We start from the raw sequence: 26255 nt of genomic DNA on the forward strand, positions 1-26255 counted from the left end.
TTTATTTAGATTTCCATCATAGTTTGAATTTAATACCTTGAGTTTATTAATGCTATCTTCAGTTAATTTATGTGGTCGCTCTTTATATATTTATTTCCAATCGGGTGTTTCTTGAAATTTTTTCACGTGAAATGCTAGTTTCCTTAAAAACAATTCTAGGTCTCCTATACTTTTTCCCATTCCTCCAAATTCAAAAAATTGAAAATTTTCTTTTAATGTGAAATACACCTTGAACAAACCATTTTTAGTTTGGAATAATTAAATACAAATGGATGATGAATGCTTGGTCAGAATTCCTGGATCTCCATATTACTGATGGTGTTCCTTTTACTCAATGAATTTCAACAGTTCAAGAAGACCGATTATCGTTAGGTTCAGAGAGTGCAGACCTACGTTGAAACAAAAATGGTCTAAATGTATTTTCTTCTGCTTCAGGTCATTTCACCTCGGCAGATGATTTAAATCTGCTAATTGCCAAGAACACACGGTTGGAGATTTATGTGGTGACTCCAGAAGGTTTGCGTCCTGTTAAGGAAGTAGGCATGTACGGCAAGATAGCTGTAATGGAACTCTTCCGACCAAAGGTATGACGTCCGATGATGTATTAGACATCAGCAGTAATTTGCTGATGAGTGAGGTGTATTTTCTTTCTAAATTATATATTGATTCTTTTCTCTTCCATCCTCACTTCATGAAAGTGCAGGGCACCCTCTTATATATAATTCAATATTCAGGAGGGATAGAGAGAAAGGAAAAGGAGGTGGGGTAGCGTTGCTGATTAGAGAGGAGATTAACGCAATGGAAAGGAAGGACATTAGTTTGGAGGATGTGGAATCGGTATGGGTAGAGCTGCGAAACACTAAGGGGCAGAAAACGTTGGTGGGTGTTGTGTACAGGCCACCTAACAGTAGTAGTGAAGTTGGAGATGGTATCAAACAGGAAATTAGAAATGCGTGCAACAAAGGCAAAACCGTTATAATGGGTGACTTCAATCTACATATAGATTGGGTGAATCAAATTGGCAGGGGTGCTGAGGAAGAGGATTTCTTGGAATGTATGCGGGATAGTTTTCTAAACCAACATGTAGAGGAACCAACGAGAGAGCAGGCTATTTTAGACTGGGTATTGAGTAATGAGGAAGGGTTAGTTAGCAGTCTTGTTGTACGTGCCCCCTTGGGCAAGAGTGACCATAATATGGTTGAGTTCTTCATTAGGATGGAGAGTGACATTGTTAATTCAGAAACAATGGTTCTGAACTTAAAGAAAGGTAACTTTGAGGGTATGAGACGTGAATTGGCCAAGATTGACTGGCAATTAATTCTAAAAGGGTTGACGGTGGATATGCAATGGAAGACATTTAAAGACTGCATGGATGAACTACAAAAATTGTTCATCCCAGTTTGGCAAAAGAATAAATCGGGGAAGCTAGTACATCCGTGATAACAAGGGAAATCAGGGATAGTATCAAAGCGAAGGATGATGCGTACAAATTAGCCAGAAAAAGCAGCATACCGGAGGACTGGGAGAAATTCAGAGACCAGCAGAGGAGGTCAAAGGGCTTAATTAGGAAAGGAAAAATAGATTATGAAAGAAAACTGGCAGGGAACATAAAAACTGACTGCAAAAGTTTTTATAGATATGTGAAAAGAAAGAGATTAGTTAAAACAAATGAAGGTCCCTTGCAGTCAGAAACAGGTGAGTTGATCATGGGGAACAAGGATATGGCGGACCAATTGAATAACTACTTTGGTTCCGTCTTCACTAAGGAAGACATAAATAATCTGCCGGAAATAGCAGGGGACCGCGGGTCAAAGGAGTTGGAGGAATTGAGTGAAATCCAGGTTAGCCGGGAAGTGGTGTTGGGTAAATTGAATAGATTAAAGGCCGATAAATCCCCAGGGCCAGATAGGCTTCATCCCAGAGTACTTAAGGAAGTAGCTCCAGAAATAGTGGATGCATTAGTAATAATCTTTCAAAACTCTTTAGATTCTGGAGTAGTTCCTGAGGATTGGCGGGTAGCAAACGTAACCCCACTTTTTAAGAAGGGAGGGTGAGAGAAAACGGGGAATTACAGACCAGTTAGTCTAACATCGGTAGTGGGGAAACTGCTAGAGTCAGTTATTAAAGATGGGATAGCAGCACATTTGGAAAGTGGTGAAATCATTGGACAAAGTCAGCATGGATTTACAAAAGGTAAATCATGTCTGACGAATCTTATAGAATTTTTCGAGGATGTAACTAGTAGCGTGGATATGGGAGAACCAGTGGATGTGGTGTATCTGGACTTCCAGAAGGCTTTCGACAAGGTCCCACATAAGAGATTAGTATACAAACTTAAAGCACACGGCATTGGGGGTTCAGTATTGATGTGGATAGAGAACTGGCTGGCAAACAGGAAGCAAAGAGTAGGAGTAAACGGGTCCTTTTCACAATGGCAGGCAGTGACTAGTGGGGTACCGCAAGGCTCAGTGCTGGGACCCCAGCTATTTACAATATATATTAATGATCTGGATGAGGGAATTGAAGGCAATATCTCCAAGTTTGCGGATGACACTAAGCTGGGGGGCAGTGTTAGCTGTGAGGAGGATGCTAGGAGACTGCAAGGTGACTTGGATAGGCTGGGTGAGTGGGCAAATGTTTGGCAGATGCAGTATAATGTGGATAAATGTGAGGTTATCCATTTTGGTGGCAAAAACAGGAAAGCAGACTATTATCTAAATGGTGGCCGACTAGGAAAAGGGGAGATGCAGCGAGACCTGGGTGTCATGGTACACCAGTCATTGAAAGTAGGCATGCAGGTGCAGCAGGCAGTGAAGAAAGCGAATGGTATGTTAGCTTTCATAGCAAAAGGATTTGAGTATAGGAGCAGGGAGGTTCTACTGCAGTTGTACAGGGTCTTGGTGAGACCACACCTGGAGTATTGCGTACAGTTTTGGTCTCCAAATCTGAGGAAGGACATTCTTGCCATAGAGGGAGTGCAGAGAAGGTTCACCAGACTGATTCCTGGGTTGTCAGGACTGTCTTATGAAGAAAGACTGGATAGACTTGGTTTATACTCTCTAGAATTTAGGAGATTGAGAGGGGATCTTATAGAAACGTATAAAATTCTTAAGGGGTTGGACAGGCTAGATACAGGAAGATTGCTCCCGATGTTGGGGAAGTCCAGGACAAGGGGTCACAGCTTAAGGATAAGGGGGAAATCCTTTAAAACCGAGATGAGAAGAACTTTTTTCACACAGAGAGTGGTGAATCTCTGGAACTCTCTGCCACAGAGGGTAGTCGAGGCCAGTTCATTGGCTATATTTAAGAGGGAGTTAGATGTGGCCCTTGTGGCTAAGGGGATCAGAGGGTATGGAGAGAAGGCAGGTACGGGATACTGAGTTGGATGATCAGCCATGATCATATTGAATGGCGGTGCAGGCTCGAAGGGCCGATTGGCCTACTCCTGCACCTAATTTCTATGTTTCTATATTACTTAATTCGGGACTTGTTTGAATGTCTTGACAAGAATAGTATCATGGAGTTATACAATAGGCCCTTCGGCCCAAATATTGATTTAAGGTGTCTCCCAGAGCTAGTCCCATTTGCCTGTGTTTGGCCCATATCCGTCTCAACCTTTCCTATCCATTGAGATGTAATGAGTGTTGTTCCACCTTGCTGATGCCTCATCCTTTTACTGTTTATATAGGTGACTCGGAATGAAGACACTAAACTATTGTTAGTTAAATTTGCTTATACTATGGGTATTAATGCATTCGAAACAGATCACAGAAGACGGGTAACTGTAATGCTGGTTGAACAGGGTGGGCTTGTATCTGCTGGAGTATAGAAGAGTGAGAGATACTGGAAAGAAACATAATGTCCTTCTTGATGGTGTGGGAAAATCTAGATATTTTAAATTTAGTTGGCCATCCAATGAAGGCAATGTGAAGCACATTTTTTTCCCAGAAAGTTGTGAATCTTTCCAACTCTCCCACACAACTCATTGAAGGCAAAGATTTTGACCATTTATAATGTAGAAGTAGATTATAGGTGAACAAGTGCATGTAAGGTTGCAATGGGAAGATGGAATGCAGAATTGCAATTTTATTACGTTGGAACAGGCTCAAACTGCCTGTTCCTATTCATAAATCATGATTGTTTAATAGTTAATGTTGGTACCTGATATAGAGTCATAGTTATACAGCGTGGAAACAAACTCTTTGATCCAATTCGTGTATACCGAACAAGATATCATTACAATATGGCCCAAAACTGATGGTAAAATGCATTCTTCTTACTGGAGATATCAGATGGTGATCAGGAGAGGTAATGGCAGCTGATTTTTCGTTCCCTCTCCCATCTCTACCAGTTTTTATTGATGCGTTGCTTTCACTGCTTCATTGATATCGCAAACAAGCAGAGATCGCGTCTTGGGATCTCTGATTTGCCAATAGGTATATCTCCAAGCCCTTAACAAACTAATAAATGCGTGGAGTCAGTTATTTTCAATTTTTTAAGTGAATAGTTTATTCCTGTTGCATATTTCTTGGTGCTCACTCCATAAAATGTAATGGTATCTGAGCAAATGTTCTGCTCCCCTCATGCCACGACATGAAGAAAGTACTTGTAGTGCACTGGTTAATGAATCAGAATCAGAATGCCGTTTATTGTCATTTAAACATAGGTTCAAACATAGGTTCCTGCAGTCATAACAACAAAAAAAAACAAAACACACAATTAACACAGTTCCACACAAACATCCATCACAGTGAATCTCCAAACACCACCTCACTGTGATGGAAAGCAAAAGTCTTATCTGTTCCCTGTTCTCTGTTCTTATTCTTCTCCCGCAGTCAAACTGCTGCATCGAGCTGATCGAGGCTCTTGATGTTAGAGCCCCCGGTGGGCGATGGTAAGTCCCGCGGCCGTTTAAGCCGTGCCGGGCGATGTAAGGCCCCGCTCCGGGTCGATTTAAACCCCTCGATTCGGGCGGGTGAAGTTTGCCGTTGCGGGAGCTCCGAAAAGGGGTCTCCCACCAGGGACCCGCGAGCTCCCGATGTTACCGTCCACAGGGCGTGCAGCCGAAGCCTCCGAAGCTCCGAAGTCAGGTCGTAGCCGCGCGCCACCACAGGGCTCCGCGCTCCGAAGTTGGCCAGCTCCACGATGGTGAGTGCGCAGGCTCTGCGACTGGAGCCCCAGGTCGATTCCGGATGGAGGCCGCCGGCTCCACGATGTTAAGCCCCAAAGCCAACGGAGACTCGACAAGGAAAAAGTCGGGTCCCCGTACAAGAAAGAGATTAAAAAGTTTCTCCCCCCCCCCCCCCCCCCCCCGCCCCGTCCCCCCACATATACACAGCTAAAAATAATATAAAACTAAAACCAAAACATACACCTAACAGGACAAAAATTTTAAAAAGACAGACGGACTGCAGAAGCCGCTGCCGCGAAGCGCTGCCATCTTGTCCATTTTTAAACTATTGTCCATAGATAAACTATTAATTTTTATATTTTTCTTCAAACAGGGAGAAGGTAAGGACCTGCTTTTCATTCTGACTGCAAAATACAATGCCTGCATTCTGGAATATAAACAGAATGGAGAAACCATCGATATCATCACAAGGGCCCATGGAAATGTACAGGTAAAACTAATTTCTATTCAGCACAGTCACAGCACATAGAAATATGTAACATTTCTAGTTGATGACTTTTTCATCAGAATTTATTGGACCATCTAAATTAGATGTTTTACCAATCCACCTTAGCTTCCTGTACACTTTTTAACACCTGGATTTCATTCTGCAAATGATATTAACATCCCTTTGATATTCCTTTCAGGATCGTATTGGGCGCCCTTCTGAGACTGGAATAATCGGTATTGTGGACCCTGAGTGTCGCATGATAGGTCTCAGACTATATGATGGGCTCTTCAAGGTGATCCCATTAGACAGAGACAACAAAGAGTTGAAGGCATTTAATATTCGTCTAGAAGAGCTTCATGTAATTGATGTGAAGTTTCTGTATGGCTGTCAGGTCCCAACCATTTGCTTTGTCTATCAGGTAAGAAATCAGAGTGTTGTGGTGACATTGTGATTCAGTAAGTTGGATGAGCCTTTTACTTCTATTCCAGAAATGAAGACTAATGCAACTGGAGTGCACTGAGTATTTTTTAGTCGAATGATATAGGAAAGCTGTAAAAAATATTTTTTTCAAGGCAGATAAATGGGCAATAGAAATTATTTCATTTTGCCAATTGTGCAAAGTTACTGACCTTGAAGAAAATTGTCCACGAGGAATTTACATATCCCTGGTAGATTTCTCTTTGTACAGTGTTATCTGATTTGATTGGGTAGCCTGCAAAACCAAACTCTTCAATGTACATGATTGACATCAGTCTGAAGAAGGGTCTTGACCCGAAACGTCACCCATTCCTTCTCTCCAGAGATGCTGCCTATCCCGCTGAGTTACTCTAGCATTCTGTGTCTGTCTTCAATGTACGTCGGTACACGTGACAATAATGAACATAAACCTAAACCTTTCCATCAGGTCATTTTTATCGACTCTAGTTTTTCGGGATCCCTGACCCTCTGTCATTAAGCTGGCTGAGCAGCCAAATACTTCTCACAGACAGTAAGTCAGGAAGTAAAAAGTATGATTTTCAATCAGTTTGTTAAATATTTTGTACAGTGTGAAATACAGATTAGACAGTAAATGATTCATGTAACTGAAATATTTGTGTAAAAAATAATAACAAATTTCTAAACATCTACGGTAATTGGAATTTTAAGTATTTAAAAGGGCCAGAGATATTAGTGCACATTAAATTCTAATCTTCAACTCAAAGAAAAACTGTATTGTAATAATAGTTTGTACATATTCTTGAGCAAAACACTAAGTGTTAGAGGAATTCAACGGGTCGAATAGCATCTGTGGGAGACCTGCATTTGGGTTGGGACTCTCCTTCTGGCCCACTATAAATATGATTGTAAATATGCTGTAAATATTTTTGCCAGATCGCAAATTTTTGAAAATTATGCTGAGCTAGGCTTCAAAAGGGAATCACAATTACTACAATTTCTGGATTCCCATGGTTAATTGTGAAAGTTAATATTCCTACAATAGTTCTTTCCCAATGAAATGATGGTGAATGTTAACAGTTTTCTCATAAATCCAACTGCAAACTCTGAGATAATCGGGAAGGCTCCCAGCGCAAAACTGCTCATAATTTAATTCTGGCTGCCATTCACACACTGATGTTTAGATGTAAGAACTGCCTTGTATGTTCTGTAAGAGGTGCTGTCCTTAGGTTGAGATGTGGCATGTCCTTGCATTGTGACTGACATTCAGCTTGAGCTACACTCAATGTTTCATGCAGAAGTTTGATACCTTCATCAAGTTTGTTTCATTGAATGTTCATTGATTGGTCCAGTATCCCATTCATAAAAAGATGAACATCATGCTCATCCATTTGACCCCGAAGGTACCCCGCACTGTGCCATGTTTAATTTCCTGAGATTCCGCCCTACATATTTATATAAATTAATGGAATATCAGTGTATGATGACCATGCTCAATGCTCACTGCATTATATGTCTTCCACTTTGTTTTCTCTTCTTTTTTAGGATCCCCAGGGCCGTCATGTAAAGACATATGAAGTATCTTTGAGAGAAAAAGAATTCAATAAGGGACCTTGGAAGCAGGAAAATGTGGAAGCTGAAGCATCAATGGTCATTGCAGGTTGATATTGCCACTTAAAAAAAAGACAGTGATGAGTTGTTCATTTCAGCCACTGATTTCCAGGGGTTTATGTAAATGTAACATCCCTCAAAGAAAAATCAATTGGAATCAACCGCAGGATGTGCGGTCTGAATTAATATTTTCTGCACAAAATCAGAAATGTTTAGTATATATTCCTGCCTTTCGGTCTGCTTGCACAAAGGTGATGACACATTTCTTTTTTTCCAAAGTGCTGGTAGCCATTAGTTGCCTGAAGTAAGTGGTCATTTTTCATATTGAGATCTCAACAAATTGTATTCAGCCTATTTTTAAATTTAAACCAAATTTTATGCCCCGATGCTTTCTCATAGTTGTCACTAAACAGTCTTGAATGGCAGTCCTGCTTGACAATTTTCCCTTTACAGCTGGATGTAAAGCAGCTCTATTTTTACCAGGTCCATTGTCATTGCCATTGTCAAACAAATTCATTGGAATTGAACATGAAAGGTTGACAAAAAAGCTGGTGAAATTCAGCGGGTGAGGCAACATCTATGGAGCGAAGGAATAGGCGACTTTTCGGGTCGAGACCCTTCTTCAGACTGAAGTGGCTTTGACTCAATTGTTAACACTCCGGGCTTGGAATCAGTGATTGGGTTCATGTCTCACATCAGAAAATAAGCGAGTTCGGTATTCCGACTGCGCATGCCCAGGTCTTGGGTCACTCTCTATTAACATTCTCGGCAACTGTGGTGCTGCGTTGTGTGCAGGCTTGCGTTTCGTCCATGGTTGGGGTCGGGCCCGAGTCTCCGGCGCTGCGGGTGCTGTTGAGTTGCTGCTGAGCTGTCCCCGTCCCCTCCCGGGTGTCCAGCCCCTGTCCGGTGGTGGCCGGAGGTGTCCGGGATGGCCCTGGCGGGGGGGGGGGGGCGCGGTTGGACAGCACGGGGGGGGGGGGGATGGCGCATGCTCCAGCTTGGCTCTGCCTGTCCCACTGGGTTGGCTGGCAGCCCTGGACTGTTCCGCCGGGTTGGCCAGCAGGCCGGGGCTGGCCCGGACTTGCAGCTGGCGCGGAGCTGGGTCCTGCTCGGCTCTGCCTGTCCCGCCGGCTTGGCTGGCAGTCCGGGGCCGGCCCGGAGCGGTGATGGCCCCCGACGTGCTGCCGGCGTGGGGGGCTGCTTCAGCCCGGCTCTGATCTGTGCGGACGGGGGCGGTCCAGTGGTGGTTCGGCAGCACTTGCGGTGCCGAGGACCCGGGTTCGATCCTGGCTGCGGCTGAGGCGCGGATCTGTGTGCGCGCAGCTGCCGAGAATGTCTCTCCGCTGGTCCCAGTCTCTCCCTCTGTCTTCCACTCGCATCTGCCCCCTCTCTCTCGCTGTTACACCCTTCTCTCCCGCTGCCTGGCACCCCCGTTCCTCAGATTAAATATATTTTTACACATAAATTATGAATAAAGATAAGAATTTATACACAGTTTATACAGCCAGCGCTTCGTTCGCTTTTTCTTTTTAGCGAATGACAAATCCCATGATTCCTTGCATTTTTCGGAATACCGAACTCGCTTATTGAGCACATGAATCTCGGTTGACACCTCAGTGCCAGACGGAGGATGTACTGCCCTTCAATTGTATATGAAATTAAGGTCCATGCAGCTGCTTGGGCTAGATGGATAAGATACCCTAGCACCATTTTGAGAGAAATATGCATTTTGTTCCTGTGCCTTGAGAATATTTATAAATTATTCAGTTATTTTGTTCAGTTCCAGAACCATTTGGAGGAGCGTTAATCATAGGCCAAGAATCCATCACGTACCACAATGGAGACAAATACCTGGCAATTGCACCACCTGCTATCAAGGTAGGAAACCTCAGAAGGGATTATAGAACATCTTGTGAAGTAATTGAAGACCTTGGAAAACATAGTTCGTAATGTGTTTGGATTATTTGAAATCTTTACCCATGGCTTAATTTATCTTATCCATTCTGTTTCCCGTTTTCATTTTTAAATAATTCATAAGGAAAACGGACAGAGTTTTTTGCTGAATTTTCATTGTGGTAAAGTTGAACAGAAGAAGGATTGTGCATAATTAACTCAAATCAATAAAACCCCTGCAGTTTCTGGAAATTTGAAATGAAATAATTTGAATGTTGAATAATCTTTATTATATAAATAAAACAGTCATAGCTCTCGGTATTTCTCTTTAATTAAAAGCTGTTCAATATTTGTGTTAAATTCTATTGTGTATTGTGTGTTTTTTTTTTAAGTGTATCGCTGCTGGCAAATTCATTTCACTGCACCTTCGGGTGCATGTGACGAATAAAATTGACTTTGACTTTGATTATAACAAGAAATGCATTGCTGCTAACAAACCTAGTTTCTTAAAGAAGGTTATGACCTTTGAATGCAAATATATTTTCTCTACTTTATTGTCAGCAAAGCACAATTGTTTGTCATAATCGCGTGGATCCCAATGGTTCTCGGTACCTGTTGGGCGATATGGAGGGACGTTTGTTTATGCTGCTCCTAGAGAGGGAGGAACAAATGGATGGTAACATCACTGTCAAAGACCTCCGTGTTGAACTACTGGGAGAGGTTAGCAATGTCGAGTTGCCCTTTTTTAATGGATGTCCGAGGTTTTTAATAATAATAATTGCTGATGGTGGTATCATGGCAGGGGTCGGCAACCTACGGCCCACGGGTCGAATCTGGCCCGTGATCCGAAATCCGGCCCGCAGGCGTATTTTTTTTTCAATTAGTTTTCGCGACCTTGCAACTGGGTGCGAGCTGATCTGGGAACTGCAGCTAGTCCCGGAGATGCGAGCTGATCTGGGAACTGCAGCTAGTCCCGGGGTACGCAGGTGACCTGGGCGCTACAGCCAGTGTCGGGGCAGGCGAGCCTACCTGGGAACAGCAGCCAGTCCTGGGGAAGCGAGCTGATCTGGGAACTGCAGCTCGTCCTGGGGCACGCAGACGACCTGGGCGCTACAGCCAGTCCCGGGGCAGGCGAGCCAATCTGGGAACTGCAGCCAGTCCCGGGGCACGTGAGGAACCTGGGAACTGCAGAAAACGAATTGAAAAACATGTGAAAACTAATGCAAAAAACAACACCAAGTGTCACACTATGACGATTGATGTGGCCCGCCATCCGCTCACAGACATGGGTCCTGGCCCCTATGCAGAACAAGGTTGCCGACCCCTGTATTATGGTATTAGCAATTTAACATGCTTATTTGACATCGGTTGTTAGCAAAGAAAATTAATTTATAATAATTAGGTTAATATTTGCATTAAATTCCTTCATTTTAAGGCCATTCTCTGTACCAGATTAAATAATGTCAAATTACCCAATATTATACTTTATCTTGCCACCTTTCGATTTGGATAGGTTGAAAAAGCACTGTTCTTTCAGCGAAGCCACTCTTATGAACAGCTGAATATTTAGTACAGTTCATTGTGGCTCCCCTGTAGTATTTTGGAAATCTGATTAAATTGTAGCTCTGTGTCTTGGTTTGGGTCAGGTTATCTACTTTTCAAAAGTAATTTATCTTAAGTTTCATAGGAAATCAGTATTTTTTATCATGTTAATTGTTTAGTTGCAATGTGGTTATGGAATTTCTTTTTTATTTTTGAAGTAAAGTTGCAGTGAATTCATCATCACTCCAACCAGTAAATTTATTGATGCTGTAGTTTTCAGAACTTTTCATCTTTTTGTTCTCAGAAGTGGTATTTGAATTTGTAAATAATAATTTAGTTTATTATAATTTTCATATCATACAATGTTCTATATCCTATCTGTCCTTCATAGACATCGATTGCAGAATGTTTGACGTATTTGGACAATGGAGTCGTATTTGTTGGGTCTCGTCTTGGAGACTCACAGCTTGTTAAGGTGAGTACTTTAAACACATTGACACTGACTCTATTGTGGGCAGGTGGGACTAGTGTAGCTCGGACATGTTGGCCTGTGTGGGCAATTTGGGCTGCAGGGCCTGTTTCCACACTGTATGACACTATGACTCTATGACACACTTTGCCTACTGCTATTGGAAGTAATTTACACAAATTACGTCTTTACCTTGGCTTGTGCTACTGAACCAGGTACTGTAGCTTTCCAATTCTAGTGAATTTGTGATCCAGTATCCAAGGTGAATTAAGATTTGCTACTTATATATCTCCCCACCTCTGGTGCGGAAGTTACGTTGGAAGATGCCTGAATGAGACTGCCTCTTCCTGCTGATTTGAGATTGATATGGAAAGGAAAAGGGAAAAAAATAATTGCTGGCAGCATTATTAGTCAACATTATTATGTAGTTCAATTTGTGAGTCTACTTAAATGTAGTGTAAAACATTTGTTTATTTTTCCAGGCGCAAGTTCTTCTTTGCAATGCTTTATGTATGATTAGTATTATTTTCACTTCTGTCCTCTTATAAATATTGGTGCCCTGGACTATAATGCTAGATATGTAAGGTTCTAACCTAGGATGACTTGTCATCTGATTATAACTTTCGTCTTGTGAATACTCTGATTTTGGCCTTTTCAGGGCTCTCACTTAACTTTTTTTCCCTGTTGCCAGCCGGGCAACCTAGGCAGCTTTTTAGGTTGCCAAATGACAGTTTAGGTGGTCATTTAAGACGGCTTGCATGATGTGTGCAATAATGTGCTCGGACGAAGTGCTTAGTTACCATTCGGAATTATGCTCAATGAAGCACTCACAGTATCTCAACTCTTTTTACACATTGCAATTAATGCAATTTCTATTATTTCTTTCCGCTTCCAAACAAAAATGTGGTTGAATTATTCAGCGCATGATCAACCTGTGTCAATAAACCCTGGACGATGGTAACATATATGCTTAACCATGCAGACTACAGATTGATGGAAGCATGTTTTCTATGAAAGACCGAAAATTATCATGACATGGCCATAGCATGGTTCGTTATTGCTATTGGTACAGAAACACGCTCGCTTCCCACATCATTTATCCACAACAAAATATACAGGTTGCAAGGAAATTTCTAAAGGCATTTTATGATAATAGCTGTTAAAACCGACTATACCCATTTGACAGGTTAAACATTACACTAACTGACAAGAGATGGTCAAAGGACATAACTGCACCAAATGTTCTTTTGGTAATATGTTTAAAGGTGTCAAAACGCCACATTACCGGACATTCAGATTAGATGTATATGCTATGAACAGCAATGAAGATACCCAGTTTGTACGCACCAGGTTTAAAAAAAATATTGATAAATGCTGTTTCCATTCTTCCCACTTCAGAATTAACTTTAAAATTTCAACTGAAATATCTCCTGACCAAATTTGTAATGTATATGACCGACTGTAGAAGTAAACCCTGGATAAATCCAACGTATAGTTGTGAATGTTGCTCATTAAATAACTACAGTACTCCATATTAAGAGCATTGATTTGCCGTTAAAAATAATTCTGTAATTACATGTCAACGGTAGCAGTGACAATCGAACAGTGCGGTTTTAATGTTTCACGAGTTCACAATTTAATTAATCCATCTTTATGGATTAAAACAAATAATAACATTAATGAATTAAAACACATTTGATTGCATTCTGTTATCAAACATAGTCAATGTTTGCTCTGAAGACATTTCCAGCACAATACGGTCGGGGGGGGGGGGGGGTGTGTGTGAATCAGTGCGGGATGGATAGATGGGGGGAGGGGTTGAGAAGGCCATCGTTGCGGAATGGATGGATTGAGGCAGGGGAATTGGTGCATGTTGGTTGGAGTAGGTAAAATTGTGAGGGGAGAGCACGGGGATGTCAGAGGAGTTGAATGGGGGGATTAGTACGGGATGGACGGGGGGTGGGATCTGTGCAGGATGGATGGGGGGGATAAGTACAGGATGGATGGGGGGGATCAGTACAGGATGGATGGGGGGGATCAGTACAGAATGAATGGGGAGATCAGTACAGGATGAATGGGGATAGACAAAAATGCTGGAGAAACTCAGCGGGTGAGGCAGCATCTATGGAGCGAAGGAAATAGGCAACGTTTCGGGTCAAGACCCTTCTTCAGACTGATCCTCCCCCCATTCTTCTTGAATGGGGTGATCAGTACAGGATGGATGGGGAAGGGGGATCCGCAGGATGAATGGGATGATCAGTACAGGATGAATGGGGGGGTCAGTACAGTGTGGATCGGAGGAGGGTCTGTGCAGGATGAATGGGTGGCTCACTACAGGATGAATGGGTGATCACTACAGGATGAACGGGTGGATCACTACAGGATGAATGGGGGGATCGCTACAGGATGAATGGGGGGATCGCTACAGGATGAATGGGGGGGATCGCTACAGGATGAATTGGGGGTTCAGCGCAGGATGAATGGTGGATCAGTGCAGGATGAATGGGGGGGATCAGTTCAGAATGAATTGGGGGATCGGTACAGGATGAATGGCCTCCCCCTTCCTCCCTCCCAGCCTCGGCGTACGGGAGGGTTTGTTTTGAAAGCGGATATGGCGGAGTGGCAAGCAGCGGCCGCTATCAGGGTGGGCGGGGTGCGGGAGGAGGAGGAGGAGCCGCTGCCGCTGTGCGGGGCACGCCATTCGCTCCGGCCCTTTGTCACCCTGCACCTAGTATCTTTACCTTGCACTACAGCTTGTTACCGTCGCCGACACGAAACGTCACATTCCTTTTCTCCAGAGATGCTGCCTGACCTGCTGAGTTACTCCAGTTTTTTGTGTATATCTTCGGTATAAACCAGTATCTGCAGTGCCAAGCCGGGCAAAATGACTCGGCATTTAGGTTGCCCGGCGGCACTTTGGGTGGTCATTGGCACCCGGGCAACCGCTAATTTCGAGCCCTGCTTTTGGTACTTGCTCGTGGGAAAGCCGACATTGGGGTAATAATGGGGAAAATATTAGGAGAGAATTGTTAGTGTCGGAGGATGTTTCTTACTTGATTTCAGGAGGACAAGAAGATTCTGTGCATTGCCTTTCAAGTGTTTAAGTTGCCTTATGGAAAAATCGTTGTCTGAGGCCATGTGGGAAGCATCATAAATCTTTTTTTTTTTTTAATTCGTCTCTTATTTGCTTCATCCTATTATTTGTGGATATCAGGAATACAACTACGTCGAGTTTAAATTACCCCAGATGAATGTATTGAACATAGTTTGAAGATGACAGGACATATTAACATAAAAAAACTTTTATTTTTAAATCTGTTATGTTTTTGTTGCAGCTAAATGTGGATAGCAATGAACAGGGGTCTTATGTTGCTGGAATGGAAACCTTCACTAATTTAGGTCCAATCGTGGACATGTGTGTCGTAGATCTGGAAAGACAAGGTCAGGGCCAGGTAAGATGAAAGGTTTCCCCCCTCAATTCTTTGCCATAATCCATCAGACTATAAAATGACCTTTATGATATGAAGAAGAAATGGCTCATCTTCTGTTGATTATCATTTACTATTTCCAATAATACTGTTTCATGTTGGCATCCAGAAGAAGTGTATGTTAATGTGGAGGATATAATTATCATCATTTTTAACCATATTTTGGTGGGGCTGGAAATACATGCCTTTTTTGTCAATAAATGCCCTTTTCATGCATTTTTTGTAATTTTATTATGCCTTTTTGCCTGCCTATTTCAGAGTTTTTTAGTGCCTAAACATCCTGGCTCTACTCATCATAGTAGCGTAACAGTTTCAGAGAAAAGTCCAATGTCCGCAATGAGTTTGATTGTAAAATTATCACAGGTAGAAAGGGTGGTAAAGAAGGCTTTTGGTACATTGACCTTCATCAGTCAGTGTACCAAGTATAGGAATTTATTCCTTGGAGCGTAGAAGACTGAGGGGTGATCTTATAGAGGTGTATAAAATCACGAGGAGAATAGATAAGATGAATGCACAGACTCTTTTACGCAGAGTAGAGGAATCAGGAACCAGAGGACATATGTTTAAGGTGTGTGGAACAAGATTTAATTGGAACCTGAGGAGCAACATTTTCACTCAGAGGGTGGTGAGTATATTGAACAAGCTATCAGAGGGGCTAGTACTAAAACAGCATTTTAAAGACACTTAAAATACACAAAGAGGAGAAGAAGCTGTTCCTGAGTCTGGTGGTAAAAAAGTAAGCTGGAACTAATAATGATATAATGCAACAAGTATACAGCTCAATATTTTGTAATGAATTTCGATTCCGTAGTTAAAGATTGAATGTATTATGAAATAACAGTGAACTAGGTGATCTCAACTGGGAAAGGGTAGTGTTTAGATAAGCTAAGAAAACCCCCCTGGTTAGGGAGATAAAGTGCTAAATTGTTGAGGAAAACATGTTTTTAGAATAGAAAGTGAGAGCAAAGTGCTGGTTACAGAAAAATAAATGTATATTTTTGAAAGATAATCAACTAACACTTGAGATTTGTGCAAGCATTCATGTGGCTGGACATCAGGTGAAGGTATGTTTTTGATTGCGTGTGAAAGTTTTCTGGTCAAGTAACTTCTCAACACTTTGACTAGGCTCTAGTAGAATGCCAAGCCACTTCAAGATGCCTGGATGATGCAGAAATACCAATGGGGTTGTACTGCAGAAACAGTATAAAAAAAAAAGACAAAACATTTTCTAAAATATTTATCTTTTAAAATGTTGCTCTTTAAGGATTTGTTCAATGGTAAAGAGAGTAACAAAATCTTGATTTCAAAGTTCACCCAGTGTGAATGCACCTGAACCAAGGTTCATACAGCAGCAGTGGTGCTGGGTTTTGCAGTACTGTGAGCTTACGACTGATCATGTGATCTTTCTCTGTTATTGCAGCTAGTTACTTGTTCGGGAGCATTTAAGGAAGGTTCATTAAGAATAATCCGAAATGGAATTGGGATCCATGAACATGCAAGCATCGATCTTCCTGGTATTAAGGGTATGTTGGCAAAAACATTTGAAAAGTTCAGATTAAATGTCATACAGTTTTACTGAGGATAGACTCCTGTTTTGTGAATGGTTTATCAATATTACAACTTTATCCTATACTTAAACAAAACAATATTGCAATGCATGGAACATTCACCCTTGGACACTGGCTGGGATTTTGTTGGTCAAATGGTGGAAATGCCTTAATAGAATTTTTTTTCAAGGTTTGGCAAGTATAAGCACAAAGTTGGATAGCTTAAACTTTGTATAGTGTGTACAACCAGTTGTAAAACTGTCACTAGCCTTGCACAGGGAAAAACGTTCGGTGCCAGAAGACACTGGAAGTGTGTAACAGCTAGAGTGAGTTACTTGAAAGAAGGAGAGAAGATCAGGAAGCGTGAATTTATGCCTGCTTTGTTTTGCATAACCTTTTAAAATGAGGGTGGTGATCACAAGTATTGTGACGTTATTTGAAGCTTTATCCTTCAGATCAGATACCCAATCTGGTCTACCTTTAATATCAAAAAGCATATTAACGAGTCCTGTTTGAAGGATTTTGCTGTGTATGTAGTTGGTCATACGGTTATAGGGTCATAAGTGCTAGGAGCAGAATTTCGGCCACTCGGCTCGTCTACGCCGCCATTTACTCTTGGCTGATCTATCTCTTCCTCCTAACCCCATTCTCCTGCCTTTGCCTCATAACCCTTGACACCCATACTAATCAAGCCGGTGCTTGGTTTGTCCTGATTGATTGAGATGTCTTTTCGATTTGAATGAGATGTATAACATCACAATTAATAATGTATTTCCCTGACCTGGTTTTGTCCCTTCTCAGGTTTATGGCCATTGCGTTCTGATTCCACTCGTGACACTGATGATATGTTGGTGCTTTCATTTGTTGGACAAACACGGTAAGAAGTTGTTTTATGAACATATATTCTGTATTTTCTTTCTTTGGACATTGAGTGTGCTTTCATGTTATAGCATAGTAAAATAATTGAATATATATGGCAATAGTTAAAGTGATTTTTATTTTCAGAAATAATCATGTTTAATATTCCTGTGTCATTTTAGGCTTGAAGACTGTTAAAACTTTTGTGGTTTACATATAGTCAATTACAAATACAGCAGAATCGCACATTGTATTTTCCAATACAAAATTATTTTCTAAATCATGTACAAAAAGTAATATTTGAAAAATGTTCTTGACTGCTGCACAAGCTTTTACTATTTAAAAGAAAATAGATCATGCTATTTTAGTTTGGCCTGCCTGCCAGACATCCAATAAGCGAGTTTGGTATTCCGACTGCGCCGGTCTCTGGTCGCTGCCGAACCGCCACTGGACCATCCCTGTCTCCTACCGAGTGCCCCCCCCCCTCCCGGCCAGAGACGTCGGAGACAGACTGCAGCGGCGCCCCCAGGCTCATAGCCAGTGCAGAGAAGCAGCGCTAAATCCAGCTCAACTCTGCCTGTCTCACCGGATTAACCTACCAGGCCTGCCAGGATTTATGGAAACAACGGCCCAGGCTTACAGCCAGCGCGGAGAAGCAGCACTAAATCCAGCTCAACTCTGCCTGTCCTACTGGGTTAACCTACAGCCCTGCCTGGACTTACGGGAACGGCGGCCCAGGCTTACAGCCAGCGTGGAGAAGCAGCACTAACTCCACGGCTCCAGGCTAGTGTCCCGTCAGTCCAGACAGGGCTGGTAGGTTAACCCGGCGAGACAAACTGGATTTAGCGCTGCTTCTCTGCGCTGGTTGTGGCCCTGGGTGCGACACTCCTGTCTGATTCCCGATGTATCTGGCCGCCCCCAGTCGCTTTCTGGCGGGGACGCGACTATTTCTCCGAGTCGCGTCCTCGCCCCCCTCCTCGCAACCTACCACCTGGATCGGAGTGGCCTTTCCTGCCGGGGACCGGGTACCAGACCAGAGCTTCAACAGCGGCGGCATGGCGCTGGATTCACCGCGGAGCGGGCGATGCCTACCTGGGTCGCCGTTTGGAGCTCCGGAGTGTTGGGCCGCTGCTCCAACACCGTGGAGCTGCGGTTTGGGAGAGCTTCCAACGCGGGCGGGCTGGCTGTCAACGTGAAGTCCTGGGGCCCTTTGCCGAGGGCCGCCAGCGCTGCATCTCTGCCCAGCGCGGCCTGCGGACTTTGGGAGCCGTGGGCTCCGGTAGGAGGTGGCCGATTAGGTGTCCAAGCCGCTGAGGAGGTCCTCCAGCCCCGACGTCGGACTTCCATCACCCCGGCGAGCGGGCCTGAACATCGGGCCGCCCATATCGGCGACTGCGGAGGGCTCGGGGAGGCCCCGACCACGGGTGAACATTGGGGAACATTAGAGGAAGATGACTGACTTTGGTGCCTTCCCTCACAGTGGGAAACTTAGATTCTGCTGTGTGGGGATGTTTTATGTTGAATTCTATCAACTCTGTTGTGTTCTTTATTTTTACTGTATGGTGATTACATTTCACTGTGCCAACTGGCACATGTGACAAATAAATGTATCTTGTATATTTTAAATCAATCACATTTTAAGCTTTAATAAATCCGTTTTCCACTTGCCGTGCCCGTCAGCTGCGCCTGCGCAGTAATACCTGCGAGTTCTACGTCACAATGGGAACCCAACAGGCGGGAATTGCTGCGCCACCGGAGAACCGCTAAGAGTGGATGGGGGGGGGGGTGTTGAGGGGGGATGGAGTGAATGCGTTGGGGGGGGGGGGTCAAAGGGTGGAGTGAGGGGAGGAGGGGGGATTAGGGGCGTCACAACGGGAACCCGTCAGCCGCGTCTGCGCAGTTAGGGGCTATGGGTGAGTGGTGGAATATTGCATTGGGGGGAACGGGTTGCGTTGGGGGAACGGGTGAGTGGTGGAATATTGCGTTGGGGAATGAGTTGCATTGGGGGAGCAGGCCTCCCGTGTGACTGGGACCCAATGGGTCCCACTTAGTCTAGTAGATTGTAAATTTAAAGCAAATTTTTTACTATCAAGAGAGTGGTCTTTTAGATTATTCATGTCCCACATTATCCTGAGTATGGCAATTAAGCAGCAATTATTTGTTATTTTAAATAGCAGAAATGTATGCATTACAGCTAGGCTTATAACAAGTTTATGGTATACATCTTCAGGAAGATGTACGCGTATGAGTAAGTAGTACAGGCCAATGTTTTGGAAAAACGATCCGTTGATTTATCAAATAAGTTTTTAAATTGGCAGTCAAAGCAAAATAATATGCATGATTACATGGAAAGAGTGACGAGAATAGACAATAGACGCAGGAGTAGGCCATTTGGCCCTTCGAGCCAGCACCGCCATTCATTACTGATCATCCCCAATCAGTACCCTGTTCCTGCCTTCTCCCCATATCCCCTGATTCCGCTATTTTTAAGAGCCCTATCTAGCTCTCTCTTGAAAGCATCCAGAGAACCTGCCTCCACCACCCTCTGAGGCAGAGAATTCCACAGACTCACCACTCTCTGTGAGAAAAAGTGTTTCCTCGTCTGTTCTAAATGGCTTACTCCTTATTCTTAAACTGTGGCCCCTGGTTCTGGACTCCAACAACATCGGGAACATGTTTCCTCCCTCTACCGTGTCCAAGCCCTTAACAATCTTATAGGTCCCAATATATTGGGACCTATAAGAGAATAGGGAGAGATTGGGAGAATAGGTCCCAATATATTGCTCTATATGGATGTGTGCTAAATGGTCTCCTGTGCCATAATAGTTCTAGTAGAATTATATTCCAGTATAGTGAACTCTGTTTATAAAATCTCTACCCAGAAATCCTGGAAGAGCATGGTAGCCAAAAGGAGGATAATAACCATTGCTGAGGGAGGTGGGTGATATTACAGTGCTTGTATTTTATTAATTACTGTTTTGTCTTTGCAGTGTGCTGATGCTTAATGGGGAGGAGGTGGAAGAAACTGAAATGCCTGGCTTTGTTGATGACCAACAGACATTTTACTGTGGGAATGTTGCCCATCAGCAGCTCATTCAGGTGAGAGAGACTTCAGATACAACATTACTTTTCTAGTGTCAGATTTTTATCTCAATATCTTAAAATCTAGGCCCTGGTGAATATTTGCAGGTAGTATGAGTTGCATTAAGGAAACGACAGTATCATTGACTAAGTTCTTATTTTTGTTGGTACATAATAAAAAAATACATTTGAACATTGAAATTCAAATTTCATGAGCTTGTAGGAGTCCCAATTTCTAATTTTGTGTCTATAGATGTTCTGTGATCAGAATATATTGCACAATGGTCATACCTTAACTTCCCTTCCATATACTAATTTATTTATTGTTAATGTTGTTGTGTTAGATTGATTAAAATTATTTGTATGTGATGCTATCTGTTTTTAACTAAAAGGAAACAACTTCGAAAACTGCACGTGTATGATCTGACAGCTGGCTGCTACATTGGTTTTTCCCCAAAATGTGACCAACATTGATTAATTTAATTTCCACTTTCTCATCCAATTCATTGTTGTCTATTTACACTGTTACAATAAATATTGTTCTTATGCTGAGGGGATAAAATATTTGTTTAATATCTCAGCTATTTCCGTATTTTTCACCTGTGTCCTTGCCTCCAAGAATCTTCATATACTTTTCTGCTCTTGCTTCATTTCCATTCCTCTTTTATATTTTGTACTAGTTTAATTTATTTCTATCATCTTTATTAATTTGTTTAGGTCATCCTTTACTAGATTTCTAAATCTTTGTAATGTTCCCGATTATTTGGGGGAATATATGATTCAACCTCATTATTGATCTGGTATTTCGTCAAATGGAAATCTGATGAGACAACCATTTTGACAACACTGAAAATTAAATAAAATATATAATTACTACCAGATACCTAATATAAATGGTATTAGAATCGGTAGTTGATATGTACTAACCTATGCTATGGGATTCACTATTTGGGCATTGCAAGGTTGTAAAGTTAAAATGCCATATTATGCAAATATCACACAACCAAGTTGTCAATGTCTACACACTTTTTAATTGACTGCTTGCTAAGAATTCTTATATTGTAACAGTATTTCTTGCTTGAGAATGGATAATCAGCTTGTTTTCCCCATGCAGAACCCAAGTATCAATTGTAACATATGTTGTAATGCATTCTTAGTGCTAATGACTGTTCTGTGCTTCAGATAACATCTGGTTCAGTGAGACTGGTCAGCCAAGAGCCAAAGTCTCTGGTTAGTGAGTGGAAGGAACCAAATGGAAAGAATATCAGTGTGGCATCCTGCAATAACAGCCAGATAGTAGTAGCAGTGGGTCGTGTATTGTATTACCTGGAAATCCATCCCAAGGAGCTCAAACAAATCAGGTAATGAATCCGATTGAGTCATAATCATTGATTTCTTCTCACTCGAGCCACTCTAAAATTTCCCTCTGCCATTTAGTACAGGAGCAATTTTGGTTCATGCCCATGTTAATGAACGCCTTGATTTAGGCTCAATTCATGATGTTCAGGAGTCCCATAATATTTTCCAGTGTGCCCTATAATATTTTATTGAATGTAAGCATGGTGGGAAAGTATGCTAGCATTTTTTGTAATCTGATTCCAAGATCATCAGATCTTTAACATCTATTTTAAATATTCCAATTTCATATTATATTTGTCACTGCCATTTCCTCACTAATTATCATCTCTTCTATATGCTAATTTTTAACACAAAACTGCACTCCTGCTTACCTGATGCTGGTCCTCAAATTAGCTGAGAATTATTAATGATTTCCTCATTGCAGATACATGGTATTTTTTACAAAACTAACAACGGCATCCTCCTATTCTAGCTCTTCATCATCATCCAACTGGATGTGATTGCATTGGCTCCTTCCATTCGTACATATCAATTTCTATCGAGAACTAACTAACTTTGGCATATGAAGCAGCCATTTGGCAGATTAGGCTGATGTGGGCTCCCCAGCAGAGCAATTTCCTTGTGTTATTTTCCTCTATCTTTGTTTTTCCATCACAGGGCCTTCAAATCCTCTTTGATTCTTTTGCCACGTACCTGCATTAGGGACTAATTTACGGCAGCCAAATCACCTATCAGCATGTCTTTAATTCTCTCAGGATTTCTAAGTGCCTATTCTTCATCCCCTACTATTTTATGTTTGCATGCAATTCCTTTACACTGATAATACCCAGCAGATTCTCCCCTTCACCCTCTGTGGTCTCTAATTTATTGGACTATTTGACTAACAATCAACATGACCAGAAATTCGCTCTGGTGAAATAACAAAGATGTTGTCCTTTGTCTTTGTTACATTCTCTGTTCCTCATTGATTCTGACCCTCTCTAATTCATCTGTTTGAAACTGAACCAAAATCCTGCCTACAACCTTAATATCCTGTGATGACCCACATATTCAATCACTGAGTTGCTGTAAAACATAGAAACATAGAAACATAGAAAGTAGGTGCGAGAGTAGACCACCAGGTCCGTCGAGCCCGCACCGCCATTCGCTCATGGCTGAACACTAAACAGACACACTTACCCACAAACAGTAGACACAAGACACAGAACACAAGACACTACCCTCCCCTTCATACCGCTATCACCCCTCTCCACCCCAAGAACCGCGTGATCTCCTGGGGGAGGCAAAAAAACGGATAAAAACCCAGGTCCAATTCGGGAAAAAAAATCCGGGAAATTCCTCTCCGACCCCAATCCAGGCGATCGACACTTGTCCAGGAGATCACTCAGGTCTCACTATACTAACCATACCTAGGTCCATATCCCTGCCCTCTCCCCGTAGCCCCTTATCCCCTCGGCAGCTAAAAAACCATCTATTCTAGACTTAAATATATTTAACGTTTCTGCTTCCACTGCTCCCTGGGGCAGTGAATTCCATAAATTAACCACCCTCTTGGTGAAGAAGTTCTTCCTCATCTCAGTTTTAAAAGAGCCCCCCCTTATTCTGCAACTATGTCCCCTAGTTCTAGTTTCCCCGATCATTGGGAACATCCTCGGCGCATCCACCCGATCAAGGCCCCTCACGATCTTATATGTTTCAATGAGATCGCCCCTCATTCTCCTAAACTCCAAAGAGTAGAGCTCCAGCTTACCTAACCTTTCCTCATATGTCAATCCCCTCATTGCAGGAATTAATCTTGTAAACCTTCGCTGCACTGCCTCCAGGGCCAGTACATCCTTCCTTAAGTATGGACCCCAGAACTGTACACAGTATTCCAAATGTGGTCTCACTAATACTGTGTACAGCTGCAGCAAGACCTCCGTGTTTTTATACTCAATCCCCCTAGCAATAAAGGCCAAAACTCCATTGGCCTTCCTGATTGCTTGCTGCACCTGCATACTGACCTTTAGTGATTCATGTACTAATACCCCTAGATCCCTTTGCGTTGCATTACAACGCAGCTCCTCCTCATTTAGAAAATAACTTGCCCTATCATTTTTTTCCCCAAAGTGAATGACTTCACATTTATTAGTATTAAATTTCATCTGCCAAGTTGTTGACCACTCACCTAGCTTATCTATATCCATTTGCAGACTCTTCCTATCCTCCTCATCCCCAACTTTTCCTCCCATTTTTGTATCGTCCGCAAATTTTGATATATTACACTTGGTTCCCTCCTCCAAATCATTTATATAAATTGTGAACAACTGGGGTCCCAGCACCGACCCTTGCGGAACCCCGCTAGTTACCGGTTGCCATCCCGAGTATGAACCATTTATCCCCACTCTCTGCTTCCTATTTGTCAGCCAATCCTCTACCCATGCTAATATATTTCCCCCAATCCCATAATTTTTTATTTTTAGCAATAGTCTCTTATGTGGCACCTTGTCAAAAGCCTTTTGGAAGTCCAAGTATACCACATCCACCGGTTCCCCTTTATCCACCCGGGTTGTTACTTCCTCAAAGAATTCGAGCAGATTCGTTAAACAGGATTTCCCCTTCACAAAACCATGCTGGTTCTGTCCGATGAAGTCATGTTTATCCAAGTGCCCCGTTAGTGTTTCTTTAATAATTGTCTCTAACATTTTACCCACCACCGATGTTAGACTAACCGGTCTATAGTTACCCGCCTTCTGTCTACTTCCTTTTTTAAATATAGGTGTTACATTGGCCATTTTCCAATCCACTGGGACCGTTCCTGCCTCCAGGGAGTTTTGGAAAATTATCACCAATGCATCCACAATCCCCACCGCTATCTCCCTCAAGACCCTTGGATGTAATCCATCAGGCCCAGGGGATTTATCCTCCTTCAGTCTCATTAATTTCCCTAATACCACCTCCTTGGTGATCTTAATAGTATTTAGCTCCTCCATTCCTACCGCCCCCTGTTTATCCAGCGTTGGAATATTTTTTGTGTCTTCTATGGTGAAGACCGATACAAAATACTCGTTTAATGCCTTTGCCATTTCCATGTTCCCCACCAACAACTCTCCAGTCTCACCCTCCAATGGACCAACGTTCACCTTAGCCACCCTTTTTCTTTTTATATAGCTATAAAAACTCTTACTATTAGTTTTTATGTTGTTCGCTAAATTCCTTTCATAGTCTATTTTCCCCGTCTTAATTAATCTCTTAGTTATTCTTTGCTGACCTTTAAATGCTTCCCAATCCTCTACCCTCCCACTATCTCTGGCTACCTTATATGCCCTTGCCTTCAGCCGAATACTATCCGGTTCAACTTTTGTAATACTTCTGAAACCTTCAAGATATCTTTGTTAACTATTCAACTGCATTCCTGATCACTTGCCCACCTTCATAGAACTGATCATTCAAAAGGTAGGCAAAATTGCTGGAGAAACCCAGACGGTGAGGCAGCATCTATGGAGCGAAGGAATTTGGGGTCGAGACCCTTCTTCAGACTGATGTGGGGGGGGGGGGGGGGAAGAAGAAAGGAAGAGGTGGGAAGAGCTGGGAAGGGGAGGGGAAAGGAAAGAGGGAGAAAACAAGGACTACCTGAAATTGGAGAAGTCAATGTTCATACTGCTGGGGTGTAAACTACCCAAGCGAAATATGAGGTGCTGCTCCTCCAGTTTGCAGTGGGACTCACTCTGGCCGTGGAGGAGGCCCAGGACAGAAAGGTCGGATTCCAAACGAATGGGAGTTGAAGTGCTGAGCCACCGGGAGATCAGGTTGGTTATTGCGAACTGAGCAGAGGTGTTGGGCGAAGCGATCGCCAAGCCTACGCTTGGTCTCACCGATGTAAAGCAGCTGACACCTCGAGCAGCGGATGCAATAGATGAGGTTGGAGGAGGTGCAGGTGAACCTCTGCTGCACCTGGAAAGACTGCTCAGGTCCTTGGATGGAGTCAAGGGGGGAGGTAAAGCGACAAGTGTAGCGTTTCCTGTGGTTGCAAGGGAAAGTACCAGGGGAGAGGCTGGTTTGGGTGGGATGGGACAAATTGACCAGGGAGTTACGGAGGGAGCGGTCTCCGCGGAAAACCGAAAGGGGAGGAGATGGGAAGCTGCGGCTAGTGGTGGGATCCCGTTGGAGGTGGCGAAAATGTCGGAGGATTATCTGTTGTATGACAACCGGTAGGGTGGAAGGTGAGGACAACGGGGACTCTGCCCTTGTTACGAGTGGGGAGTGAGAACAGAGCTACAGGATATAGAAGAGACCCTGGTGAGAGCCTCATCTATAGTCGAAGAGGGGAACCCCCGTTCCCTAACGAATGAGGACATCATTCAAAATGTTT

The 26255-nt window shown here is 42.9% G+C and overlaps 1 protein-coding gene across 1 annotated transcript in view; it reads left to right on the forward strand.

The window, feature by feature from the left end:
- ddb1 (damage specific DNA binding protein 1) overlaps positions 1–26255 on the forward strand; it is a 68697-nt gene that overhangs the window by 6441 nt on the left and 36001 nt on the right. Inside the window, exons 2-13 of the mRNA XM_033039097.1 lie at positions 436–584; positions 5505–5621; positions 5818–6039; positions 7602–7716; positions 9448–9545; positions 10122–10280; positions 11494–11577; positions 14907–15023; positions 16480–16582; positions 17408–17483; positions 20455–20563; positions 21728–21906. Of these exons, the coding sequence (XP_032894988.1) occupies positions 436–584; positions 5505–5621; positions 5818–6039; positions 7602–7716; positions 9448–9545; positions 10122–10280; positions 11494–11577; positions 14907–15023; positions 16480–16582; positions 17408–17483; positions 20455–20563; positions 21728–21906 (1528 nt within the window). The remainder of the gene's footprint in view (positions 1–435; positions 585–5504; positions 5622–5817; positions 6040–7601; positions 7717–9447; positions 9546–10121; positions 10281–11493; positions 11578–14906; positions 15024–16479; positions 16583–17407; positions 17484–20454; positions 20564–21727; positions 21907–26255) is intronic.

This window comes from Amblyraja radiata, chromosome 20, assembly GCF_010909765.2.
Source record: "Amblyraja radiata isolate CabotCenter1 chromosome 20, sAmbRad1.1.pri, whole genome shotgun sequence".
Lineage (NCBI taxonomy): Eukaryota > Metazoa > Chordata > Chondrichthyes > Rajiformes > Rajidae > Amblyraja > Amblyraja radiata.